The sequence below is a fragment of the Anopheles cruzii genome, chromosome X, assembly GCF_943734635.1.
Source record: "Anopheles cruzii chromosome X, idAnoCruzAS_RS32_06, whole genome shotgun sequence".
Taxonomy (NCBI): Eukaryota; Metazoa; Arthropoda; class Insecta; order Diptera; family Culicidae; genus Anopheles; species Anopheles cruzii.
In genome coordinates, this window is record NC_069143.1 from 5,151,903 (window position 1) to 5,164,141 (window position 12,239).

General features: G+C 41.2%; 2 protein-coding genes across 7 annotated transcripts; both read left to right on the forward strand.

Moving 5' to 3' along the window:
- Positions 1-164: 164 nt before the first annotated feature.
- On the forward strand, positions 165-3,727 carry LOC128272008 (uncharacterized). 3 transcript variants are annotated; one of them, XM_053009733.1, is made up of 4 exons: positions 165-295; positions 360-2,086; positions 2,150-2,326; positions 2,912-3,727. In XM_053009733.1, exons 2-4 carry the CDS (start codon positions 367-369, stop codon positions 3,640-3,642), a joined length of 2,628 nt encoding a protein of 875 aa, XP_052865693.1. In that variant the 5' UTR covers positions 165-295; positions 360-366; the 3' UTR covers positions 3,643-3,727. The 3 variants fall into 3 exon arrangements, with proteins under 3 accessions (XP_052865693.1, XP_052865677.1, XP_052865685.1); XM_053009717.1 differs by having other exon boundaries at positions 2,150-3,727; XM_053009725.1 differs by having other exon boundaries at positions 208-299; positions 2,150-3,727.
- A 1,346-nt stretch (positions 3,728-5,073) lies between these two features.
- On the forward strand, positions 5,074-9,779 carry LOC128272140 (bifunctional arginine demethylase and lysyl-hydroxylase PSR). Of its 4 annotated transcripts, none has more exons than XM_053009901.1 (5): positions 5,074-5,322; positions 5,824-5,985; positions 7,791-8,149; positions 8,226-8,570; positions 8,645-9,779. In XM_053009901.1, exons 2-5 carry the CDS (start codon positions 5,913-5,915, stop codon positions 9,053-9,055), a joined length of 1,188 nt encoding a protein of 395 aa, XP_052865861.1. In that variant the 5' UTR covers positions 5,074-5,322; positions 5,824-5,912; the 3' UTR covers positions 9,056-9,779. The 4 variants fall into 4 exon arrangements, with proteins under 4 accessions (XP_052865861.1, XP_052865853.1, XP_052865877.1 ...); XM_053009893.1 differs by having other exon boundaries at positions 5,835-5,985; XM_053009917.1 differs by having other exon boundaries at positions 5,845-5,985.
- The last annotated feature ends 2,460 nt before the right edge of the window (positions 9,780-12,239 follow it).

Genomic DNA, 12,239 nt, shown 5'->3' on the forward strand with positions numbered 1-12,239 from the left:
CCCTCGTTATTACGTGTTATATCATATTTTAGAGGGTCTGATGAGCCACAAAGCTTTTGACAACTGCTTACCGATTAAGTGTCAAATTGTGATACGTTAGATTACAGTTTTGCTCCGTGTGGCTCAGCAGATACAATTTTCTTGATCGGAGCTTCACTTCATGACAGCATAAGAACAAAACATCATCTTGCAGTTATGTAGTGAATAAAGGAAGCCGTTCTTCGAAGTCGTTCAACGCAAGATGTCTTCTAAAACATTCGATCGAACGAATTTCTTATAGATGAATCAGTTCACTGTAGGTACGGTTTTTAATAGAGAGTTGTTGGTGCATATTATTTTGCGAGTTTCAATTGTTGCAGACTAAACATGTTTGATTGTACGGCGGGACCGATGGACTCGGCAGATTTGTTGCGGTTCGCAAAAGATGCAGGGTGCTCAATGTGCACCATATCACACGAAGGGAATGTCATGCTATGTGAGCAGGTGGACCAGTTGTTCCCTTCGGTGTACAATCGTATCTTTTCTACTGTGGTCGATAGCATCCAAAAATTGAAAATAGTCGGAAAAAAGCCAACAACCTCTGAAGTGCGAACCGAAAGGTTGGTGATAACGCGTTCGTTGCAACAAGCAGTGTGCTCTTGGCAAATAATTGAGGATGAAAAACCGGGTGAAACATTGATGCTGCTGAATGATATTCTGCCGAGACTGAATGATCCTATGCTCAAGTATGATTTGATTAGCAACAGCACAAAAGAGATCACGAGCTACGAACTGTTCCATGGGGCGTTGGAATGGCGCTGGTTGCTAGTGCTCCTGACAAATGAAGTGAAGAAAAAACAAGAAGAATCTGGAAGAAATTGGAGAAAAATTATAGAACTGACAAAGCTATTCGCGCAACTGTACCGCGAGATGATGATTGATTTGCTGGGACTGGTGGTCCAGTTTTTCGAAAACCACCGTCTGGAAGAAATCGTCGACAACTGTCAGTTTAACTGTGACTGTGTTAGTCTCATGTGGTTCGGCATGATGGCCTTAGCAGAGCAATCGGAAGAGCGGCTGAACTTCTGGTGTTGCTTTGACGAGAGTATCCAACTGGTGGTAAACGATCCAAAGCAAAGATGCTTATTAAAGGTTTGGCTGATTCACACTTTAGCAGAGCTTTGTGATGAAGCATTATTCCGCGACATGAAAGCTACTGGGATATCTTTGGCAGCCTTAGCCCAAATCCCTTGCATTATTGCCAAATTGTTGGCAGAGTTTCCTTTGGTCAACCTCAGCGAACAACAGTTGCGTGTATTTTTGCTGCTCATTAAACCATTTACCACCGGGTTTTGGGCGGAACGGCCTGATGTAGTGACTCGTCTGTGGGACTACTTCGCCTCGCGTTTCGATACCCTATGTTTGAACACAACCGCGTCGTCAGCACGTAGCCCGTCATTAACTGACTTTATCCAGCAGAGCCAGGCTCTAGTCGTATCAGAACTCTCCCGGCTAGATTTGGAAACCACCAGCCTGAGTATATTCATTAATCTGCTCACATTTACAATCGACTATTTCACGAAAAAAGCTGACGAACGGATGGTTCATATCATATTCAGTCGCATTTTCGTTGGGCTGAGCTTCAACAAATACTCCAATACGACGGAGCAAGCCATTTATAATATCTGCTTACTAATAACGGCAATTCTCAATGCGATCAGTGGCTATAAGATTTTCCCACGAGTGTTCCAACACATAAACATGATCCCGATAACGTGTGGTCAAATCAACACACCCGTTGCTACCATCATAGGGCGCGTCGTTATGGCGACGCAGGTGCACATGGCTGTGTTGGTGCACTTAGGTAGTACAAACTACAACAAAACGATGCATGTGCAGCGATTCTTAAGATGCTTTCACAAGGCGCTAAGCGAATACGCTAAGGACCTGCTGCCGGCAATGGTTGTGATTTCAGAAGGAATGTTACAGCTGTATAAACAAGCTCAAACGAGAGGATCTTATGCACTAGGTGAAGTGTATTTAATCGACACTTGGATTACAAAATATTTGGAGTGGTCTGGCACCAACCGTTATCAGCTTTTACATGGTAATAAGGTATTCATAAAACTCATGGTGTTTGCATATTAATGCTTCTTTTATCGCTTCCTAGTCATTGCTACCGGTATGCAGGAGGCGGCAACCAGTAAACAATTCATTGAGGCAATTAATCGGCACGTGTTTCAATTTGTGCATCAGAAATTCTCGGAACCACGTTCAGTCCCGCCGTGTATCGCTCAGATCGCCGCCTACTTGACCATCAACGAGGAGTCATCAAGGTGTGTGTATGGTATGTCAGATTCACCAATCCTCAGGATGTTTATCACTTTCGCGAAATGTCGAACAGCCCATTGGGATCAGCGGCTCGATTATATTACTCTTGTTGTGACAATCGGTCGAGTGGGGGATCTAAGTATTAGGCTTTTAATCCAACAGTGGCTGCAGCTGTGTTTCATTCACAACAACGAGAAAATGAGAAAATTTTCCCAAGTCATTCGAAAAACGAGAGAATTTAAGATGCTCTGCGATATACCCGAATATGATCTACTTGAAACTAGCGAAGAACCGATCACTCTGTTCTTTCGTTACGTGGGCGAACGATATCACGAGACATCAGGTAGAAAGCGGCTTCAGCTGAAGGAGCGATTGGTTTTATTGTTTGAGGATTTGTCCGAGTGGATGCCAAAATCCGATGGTATCTTACGAAAACGGTTTCTTACGGTGTTGGTTTCGGCATTGAACGAGTGTCCTGAAGCATTTTACAATCCTTCCTGTAGCCAGTGCGTATTTCAAAAAGCTTTTACTTGCTACTTTCTGCCTTTCGATGTATTTTCAACGCTCGAAGTATCGCTCGATTATGTTGTTGCCATCGCAGGTATCTGGAATCGGGTATTGGACATTCTAGCCAAGATGTCATATAACACCGATCTCGTGATCAACAAGTACATCACCAATATGCTCATAAAGTGGCTGCCACAGTTTGCGAAACTACCCAAATCCAACGACGCCGTGGACCCATTGATGCAATTTTTCTGTGGTACCAATGAAACGATAGTTCGACATGGGATGCCGTGCATCGCTAGCGAATTCATCGAACTAGTGAGATGTCGCCCCAGACCAAATACACGGCAAGGTCTACTAATGGTTCAGTGGTTATTGGAGGCTTTGATGGTTAATGAGAAACAAGATAAAGTGGTACTATTCATTGGTCTGCTTGGTTACCCATTATTGGAGCACTCATTTAAGTGCGACCCACGCGAACCGCAACAGACGCGAGAAATAGCTACCAAGCTGGTGTTTCATATGATAACTTATGCAGACCAATGTGATACGATGTATATGGCAATGCGTGAGGTGTTACTTAAATTCACACGGGAGTTTATGCTCCAAGCGTCAAAAGCATGCTCTTCTTTCTTACTAAGATTAGCGGAAAAGAGTCCAGACATAATTCGCTCAATGACGTATATTTTACAAATGGACCTGATAAACGCGGATATGATAAAGAACAATGAAAATGAATCGATGCTTAAGAAAGCTGTTGACGAATTAATGTGTAAACTAGATCAACTTTTCGATAATCATGATAATGATTTTCTGGAGATTTAAAAACGCGACTAAAATTACGAATCACACCTAGAAAGCTAAGCTACCAACGAATTTCGAAATAAAGTTATGTTGCTGCGTTCACAACACTTCATGGCTCGTCGTTTAACTGTCTAACATTTTTCTTCACTTGGTGCACGGGTTGTACTATGTCAAGAGATTGCTCTCTGTCGAAATTGAGGGTTTCCGTCGCTAATGATGATTAACGATGACCCCTTAATTCACATAAAAATCAACCCTTATGTAGTGTTTTTTCTTAAAATTATCATGTCCTTGTCTCTAGCATATTATTGTCCCTTTGGGTGTTCCACTGCCCGCGGTTGCAGCGAGAGAGAGCGGAGCTGCTGGCGGATGACGGCCACACCCCCCTCACGCCGGACAACCTGGCGAGCGAGATGCTGCGGAGCCCGGAGTGCTGGCAGCGCTTTGCCCGGGCTTGCCGAGCCGTAACGCAGAAACTTCAACAGGCGTGGCGCGTAGAGCAACGACTGGAAGCTGAAGCCGAAGCTGCTGCTGCTGCTGCAACTGCGACAGGATAAGTTGGCCACGTTTGCACAACTTACTTGGCGAACACTTGGTTAACCGTTTGTTGTTAACCTTTCTGTTTACCTTCGATAACCGTTTGTTCCTTGTCAACCGGCTGTGCAGAGCAAGAGCGGAATAGCGACTGACAGCTCCATGTAGCGGAGTGAGGCTGTTTACACGCCTATATCCGCGGCTTTCGAACGTGCCTGGTATTAGTATAGAACTGTATGTAAATATGTACTATGTAAATACCAAATAAAGGGCGATGATTCATCGCGCTCCTGCCCCCCTGCAATGCCAGATAGGCCCCTGGCTGGGGGGAGAAACAGGATGTTTCCCGCATCGAGAAAATGTAAAACAAAAGTATCGCCGCTCGTACATATAGTTCTGTCAAAAATCACACCGATATAATGTTGATATTCGCTCAAACTGTCAAACAGATTATCTCTTGCGAGTGAGTTTCTAGTGGCAATCTTCGACGAGAATGATTGATTTCACTTATTATTCATTATTATTATTAGAACAGACTGAATCGTATTAAGCACCAACTGGACTCGGTATGAATTATTTTTTATTGCATTCATGCGGTCGCCAATTTAGTCTAGCACGTTTGAAAAAATCAACAAATCATATCCAAAATTTTAGTATATTAGAATTTGCAAGGAAATTATGTTTTGGATCTTTTTCTCAAGATCGCCATCGCTACCGAAACAACAACAAAACATCACTGCCATAGTGCATTTTCAAAAAATCTCTGCGAAATCATTTTCGATCAAAACTCCGAAATGAAGTTTTGATGTAGCACGTCAGGTTAATGTCAAGCGCGATGAATGCCGCCCTCTGATTGGTTGAGAATATTCTGTTGATATAGACTGTCCATCCTTAAAAGAGCCTTTCCCAGCAGTATGCTCCGCCATAGCGTGTGTTCTAGTTGTTGAAGCCAATATTTCCTTTTTTGTTTTAGGGTGTTGTAAACAGTTTTTACCATTTGTCAATCTTTTCGTAGTGATATCTAATCATTCGGACTTTTGCTAAATCGAGACACATTTAACTACCCGGTACGGAAGTGTTCAATTGATCCCGAAACGTCTCCATAATAGTCAACATTTGGAATATTTTTAACGACAACAAACAACAACACCACTTTCACAACATTCGGTAATTTCTTAGCTATTTTTCACAGTGATTGAAGAACAATTGAACAAGGTAGCGAGCGAATTGACGACAGTATAAAATTTTCGACACTTGTCTGAAAATGTTACATTGCAGCGAAGCATAGAGTAATTTCGTGTATTCGTGCGAGCTCGCTTCTTTGGTGCTCGTACGTGAACCAGAACGGCTAGGCTCTCTTTTACGTAGCATTGGTTTCTTATTTTCATTTCCTTCGACCATTTTGGATTTCCTTGTACGTCACACTTTTATTTGCTTTATATGTTAATCTTTATCACTAACAAGCCGCGTGTTTAACCAAATCAAGAAAGAACGAATACAAATTTCGGGTTATGTTCATGCCTGATGAACGCTAGAAAAATGGAATGTGTATTACTGCGGTTGGTGCGTTAGAAGGGTAGCAAGAATAAAAGTGCTTACCCTTAATATTAACCTTAACAGTTGTAGAAATAAATATGGCCCAGTCCGTTCCTCTAAAATTAAGAAAAGTTTTTTTCTAGTTCATTTTAGTTCGTCTTTGTTGATGCGTCTGTTCTGAATCGTTCAGTAATCCTGTCATTACGGCTGATAGTGGTTAAATGGCTGAACCTGTAAAATTATCTCATCGAACACGGAAGCGTGTCCGTGAAGTAAAACGTAAAGCTAGACCAGGTAAGTCAATACAGCTGTGTAGAAATTGTTTCAGCATAAGTTGTCTTAAAGTCAGTTGTCTTAAAGCACTGCCGCACTTTGCATGCATAAAGTTGGAGCGTTACATAGTCGTGCCATTTTAGTTCGTTCAAATTGCATAAGCAATAAAAACAATCGTGCAGTGATTGTATTTTTATTTTGGGAAGGTTTAAAAGTAAAAGGAAATTTATGGACGAATGTTGAAGAAGTAGTGTATAAGGAATCTTCGCCTTTAATTAGTACATTAAAAAGGGGTTTCTGAGTTTAAACGTGGTCGTACTATCCTTTAAGACGATCCACGTCAAAAACGTCAAAAGCTAACACAATTTCTGAAATCTAAAGCAAACAGGGAAAATCGTCGAATCACTGAAAGAGATTAAGTATAAGGCCTAGGCATCTCATTGAGCAGTACAACCAATATTTTGACTGAAGTATTGGATTTCAGAAAGCTGTGTGCACCATTTGGCGCATTCGCTAAAAATGAAACAAAAACGCATTCGAATGCAAGTTTCTTGACAACATTTGGAGTTTTTTCGAAAGGACAAAGTGGGTTTTGTGCATTGAATCATCACTATGGATGAGACTTGGATTTATCACCATGATCCTGAATCAAAACAAGAGGTTAAGGAGTGGTGTGAACCTGGTTCCTCGGCTCGACAAACGAGTTCGTGTCCAGAAATCTCAAACGGGGTTAGGGTTAGCGTTAGCATCAGTTTTTCGCGATGCGAATGAAATTTTGTTAGCGGATTACTTGCAAACGGGTAAAACAATAAATTTCCATTATTGTAGCTTTTTAGACCAACTGAAAGAGAAAATTCGTGAAAAAAGACCCGGTTTGCAGAAGAAAAACATCCTGTTTCGTCAGGGCAATGCACCTTGTCACAAGTCCATTTTGAAAACGGCAAAAATCCATGAATTTAACAAACGTTGGAATTGTTCGAGTATCCACCGTATTTACCAGATTTGGCCCCTAGCGACTTTCATATGTTTTCAGACCCAAAAAAAATGATGCGTGGAAAGTGTTTTTCATCAAATGATGACGCCATAACAGTTACAGAAGCGTATTTTGAAGCCCTTCCAGATTCTGAGCTCAGGGATGGAATTTATAAATTGGAGTTTCTTTGGGACAAGTGTTGATGTTCAGAAAGGCCATACTGAATAATAAAGTGTATTCCAAACCATAAAAGTGTGTTTTTCTTATCGACACACTAAACTCAATGAACACCATAGTACAGTGGGCCACAAAACAAAGTTTATCTCATCAAAGCATTTACATAAATTCCAAAACAAATCATGCATTTTCAGTTCTTACCACTTTTGTTTAAATGTGGCAAGTTAGTTTGAGATTCAAGAACTATTTTATCATACACATGTTTCAACACACCCAATTTGCTGGGCAAAAAGCGCTCTTCTAATGAGTCGTTTGTAAGATTCGATAAATGTGCAAAACTAACGCTAAGAAGCAAATAACAAAGACGCAACCCTTCAGTGTACTCTTGAAAACCAAATCTTCATGATAAAAGGCACAAGTACTCATGCATTGTCTCGAAAATGACGATTTTGAAGTTCTCGACCATCCATCACAAAGCCCAGACCTAACATGTTGCTAATGTTTTGAAGTAAATGTTGATGAGAAAAAACTTTCGTGTGTTTGATACAGTATTTTTTGTTTTTCCTGTGGAAATTTAAATATGTTTTGCGATTCTTTGTACTACCTCGCACAGTGCCAACAAATATAAGTTAATCGCTTTCTTTTATTTCTTTTGGGGTGTGGTGCTTCGATCCAGAACTTTATGCAAAATCGGCGTGGGTACAATTAGAATACCATCAGAAGTTTGAATTGTATCGTAACTTCGACGATAATGTCGAGCGCATTGATGTTGCCAAGGTGAGCCCGGAACAGTTCATCGAGCGCTACGAGCGTACGTATAAACCTGTTGTAATAGAAGGCATGCAGAAGGGATGGAAGGCTGAACAAAAGTGGACACTGGAACGACTAACCAAAAAGTATCGCAATCAAAAGTTCAAGTGCGGCGAAGATAACGACGGTTACAGCGTGAAAATGAAAATTAAATACTATGTTGAGTACATGCGCACGACGACGGATGACAGTCCGTTGTACATATTCGACAGCAGTTTCGGTGATGTAAGAAAATGAAACACTATCGAGATTTTTAAAGTATGGCGACATCATTATGCTAATCGTTGTTTTTTTTTCGCAGCATCACAGGCGCTGCAAACTGCTTGAAGATTACGACGTGCCAGTTTATTTTAGGGACGATCTGTTCAAGCATGCTGGCGAAGAACGCCGCCCACCTTATCGGTGGTTTGTGATGGGACCGGCACGCTCCGGTACTGGGATTCATATCGATCCTCTAGGCACCAGTGCCTGGAACGCGCTCGTACGAGGCCACAAGCGTTGGTGTCTGTTTCCTACACACACACCGAAAGAGCTGCTCAAGGTTACTGGTAACATAGGAGGAAAGCAACGTGATGAAGCTATCACCTGGTTCAGCATGATATATCCCCGCACGAAGCAAATCGACTGGCCAAGTGACTGCAAACCGGTTGGTAGCTGCTCTCCATCATATTGGCAAAATTGCCTTATCTAACATTCTGCTGTGTTTGTTGTGCCTTTTAGTTAGAGATTCTTCAAAAACCGGGTGAAACAGTGTTCGTGCCTGGTGGTTGGTGGCATGTCGTCCTCAACCTAGACGATACCGTTGCGGTGACACAAAATTTTTGCAGTCGTACCAACTTTCCCATAGTTTGGCATAAAACGGTGCGTGGTAGGCCCAAGTTGTCAAACAAATGGTACAAGGTACTGCAATCGTTTGAACCGGAACTGGCGATGATAGCATCAGAAACAGATCTTCATCAGGGTACAGGTGTGGCGTCCGATAGCTCAAGCAACTCTAGCTCTTCATCTTCTAGTTCAAGCAGTGATGGAAGTGATAGTGATTCGAACACGGACAGCGGTCAGGAATCGCTTTCAGCCCATAAATCAAGGAAGCGTCGAAAAGATAACCTCGGTCCCAGCATCATGGTCTGATTGGCGCTCTGTACTTATTATGTATCCTCTATCGCCTCAACCTACTGTTGGTCATCTGCTACGAGTCTGTACAATGTTCTTCATTTACAGCATTTCATTCATTTTATTTCTCTTATCAAACTGGTACTCCCCAGTTTTGAAGATAAGTATTAAACAGGTTTCTATTATTAATCATAATCGCTACTATGGTGGAAAAAGTTAAATTCGTTAAAAAAATAGTTCCAAAAAATTATTTCGGATATCATGGCTTAAATACACGGTGCGCCATAGTTATGGTACCTATTTAAATGTTCAATAACTCTTCCATTTTTCGGACAATTTCGACAAATGAACAAGATTTATTTAGGGTATACAATGAAGTGAATTAAAAATATACTTAGAATACAATATCGGTTAAATGACCTCCTTCATTAGACACACAAATAGCGGGCATTTTTCGTTGTTTTTGGGCAGTTTTCATTGTATTAAACAACATTTCGGGCATAATAGCAGCAATTTTCACTATGATGTTAGCTTTCAGTTCTTCAATGGTCTTCGGTTGGCTGGCATAAATCTTACTGGGGGGCCAAACGAAGCGTAAAAAAACGATTTGACATTAATCAAAACGTTTATGAATGTGCGGATTCATATACGATTTGACATATGCGGGATCGATTTGACATTTTTACACTCGGATTTACGGTTCGTCTGCCCCCCCCCGTTTGATTATTTTAGTCATTCAAAATAAAGTGTGAAACATCGATTAAACCGTGTAAATATGTTTTGTGCTTATTTTTGGGGATCGTTCATTCAGGGATCAGAGAAAATTTTAGCCATACGTATTTAATACAAGGCTGGCTAAAAAGTAACCCATTATTTCTTTGGTAGATGCCTTCTGTGATCGATATCTCGTGAAGTATCGTACAGTTTCAAATGTATGCTCGTTTTAAAGCTGACACTTCACACTTAAACCACACTCCCACTGTTTTTTGTTTGTTCCATTCTTTTGTGAGTTACAGGGTGTTAACAATAGTAGTAAACAAAAAGAAAATTTGGCACATTGTACAGTTTTTCTTTGTTAAAGGCGAAAATTGTTGAATGGTTAAAACTGAACGGGTGGTGTTAGCCGACTAATTCAAACAGTCGGTGCGTCTTTATTTATATCATCACATTTGACAGATGCCAAGGTTGTTAAGCCCGCTCTACACGTTAAAGGTCTCAGCACTCATCCGAAGTTCGTTTCGGAAATGAAATTTCGGAACGTCAACACGCGTTGTCTTGCATTGGATTGTATGGGACACTTCACACCGGCAACGGCGTCAAGTTACTCCGTCGAAAGCAAAATTGATAAAATAGACAGCCTTGCGTTCGCATATTTGTCAGGTTAGAGTAGAGTAGTTAGAGGTGTGGTGGACGGGGCGAAATATTTCGAGCTGTTTTGTTTTTTGACAGATTATTTGTGTTTATATTTGCAAGTTCAAGATCCATTTAGTTTTGATGCGAGAATTAAAACAGTTTTATGATGAATTTGTGTTTGAATTACAAGTAATAATTAAGTTAAAATTGCTTGTGATACAAAAAATCTCAATTGAGTAGTCTTCGATTAGTTTAAAAATACACAAGGTGTCTCAATGTTTTCCCCCGAACGACAGGGCGAAATACTTTTCTCTTGACGTTCCCAAATTCAGCACATTGGTGTGAACGCGTCGAAGAAGCTTCGTGTCGCTCCCAAATTTCCGTTCGCTGTCTGCAGAGCGCTCAAGGCCTCAGCAACCGTTGGTCCCAACGGTTACAAAAATCAGCAGGACTAGCAGCAAACGAACATGTGCCCGTGTCCTGCTCGAAATTTCAAAGCGATCGGTACCCTCATTGGAGGCAAAGTTGAATGCGCCATTGAAAAACGTACCATCTGAGTTTGTATGTGCGGCATACGTGGAGAGCGCTCGTGCGAGAGCGAATAGCGAGTCATCGGGAACAAACATAGAAGCAAGAGAGCATGTTTCCATGGAAGCTCATGGCGAGCAGTGCAAAACACAAAAGCGGGAGCGATCGTGCCATACAAAACAACGATGAGATCGCAGCTGTCAAAGAAAAGTTCTCACCGGTAAGTTTTCGAACATCCCTCGTTATAGCATCACAATGATTCAACAAATCAGGGTGTAGCGTATTTGTGACATTTGCCCTTATGTTTTGTATAGAGTTTTCAACCAATCAGCGCGTCAAGACCAGCGCTTGTTGTTTTTTTATCCAATCAGGGTTTTGTGTTTTCGAACGATGTAATTGAAGGTTATGAGTGTACGCGGGCAGCTGCAGTCTCTCTCTAAACCTCCAACTGGTAAGAGCTGCTTTGGCACATGTTTGGAAAAGATTTTGTGCAGATATTATTTCGCACAAAAACGCTTTCTTCGAAGGCACACTGCTGACTTCGTGGTCGCGACCAGGTAAGTGTATCATTTACACTTTCCTCAGAGTGATAGAAAAGTTAAAATCCTTATTGTGTGTTGAAAGTGATGCGATTCTTTGGTGGGGCTGCGCTTTGGCTACGCTTTCGTTTGTTGAAAAAAGAACATATTTCAACGCGCTGTACGTCAAATTATTCAATATCCTGGATGTTATGTGAATTTCAGAGATACAAAAAACGTTTTTGTGAAATAAGGTTGTAAAATGATTAAAATATTTATACATGACCAATTAAATTGCATAATATGCCGGTATTTTGTTCGTGTTGTAGAGCGTTGTAAAGCATTCGTCATCGTTTATATGGTACAATATAGGCATATGGTGCAGTTGTTGCTGCCTCTTCGAATTCTTGGAAGCATCCGGATAATCCGCTGCTCATAAGCATACATTGCGTTTTGTTGCTTGCTTGCAAAGCTGCAGCTGCAGCTGCAGCTGCATTCAGCATTAAACACCGGATACGCAGTGCTGTATTCATAAATCAGAAGAGTAAAACCAGAGAAGCGTATATTAAACCCAATTTTGTGCATTTCCATCGTATCTTGGCTTGTTCTATATTCCGTTTTCATGAACCCGCGTGTACCTTGACGGCTGCAAGAAGCTGTCACAGTTCTCGATATCATGTTTACAGCGCAAATGTACTTGTATGAATGTACAATTTAGGAAGAAAACATAAAGTAGTTGTGCTGATCCAGTGGAAATAGTTATGTCAATACATAAACAATGTGTATTTTTCATCAGATATTGC

Bases quoted from the DNA above. Each gene is read 5' to 3' on its own strand.
- LOC128272140 (XM_053009901.1), top strand. From the start codon at position 5,913: ATGGCTGAACCTGTAAAATTATCTCATCGAACACGGAAGCGTGTCCGT. The intron at 5,986-7,790 runs GTAAGTCAATAC...GCTTCGATCCAG, and splicing joins AAAACGTAAAGCTAGACCAG to AACTTTATGCAAAATCGGCG. The intron at 8,571-8,644 runs GTTGGTAGCTGC...TGTGCCTTTTAG, and splicing joins GGCCAAGTGACTGCAAACCG to TTAGAGATTCTTCAAAAACC.
- LOC128272008 (XM_053009717.1), top strand. From the start codon at position 367: ATGTTTGATTGTACGGCGGGACCGATGGACTCGGCAGATTTGTTGCGG. The intron at 2,087-2,149 runs GTAATAAGGTAT...ATCGCTTCCTAG, and splicing joins CCGTTATCAGCTTTTACATG to TCATTGCTACCGGTATGCAG.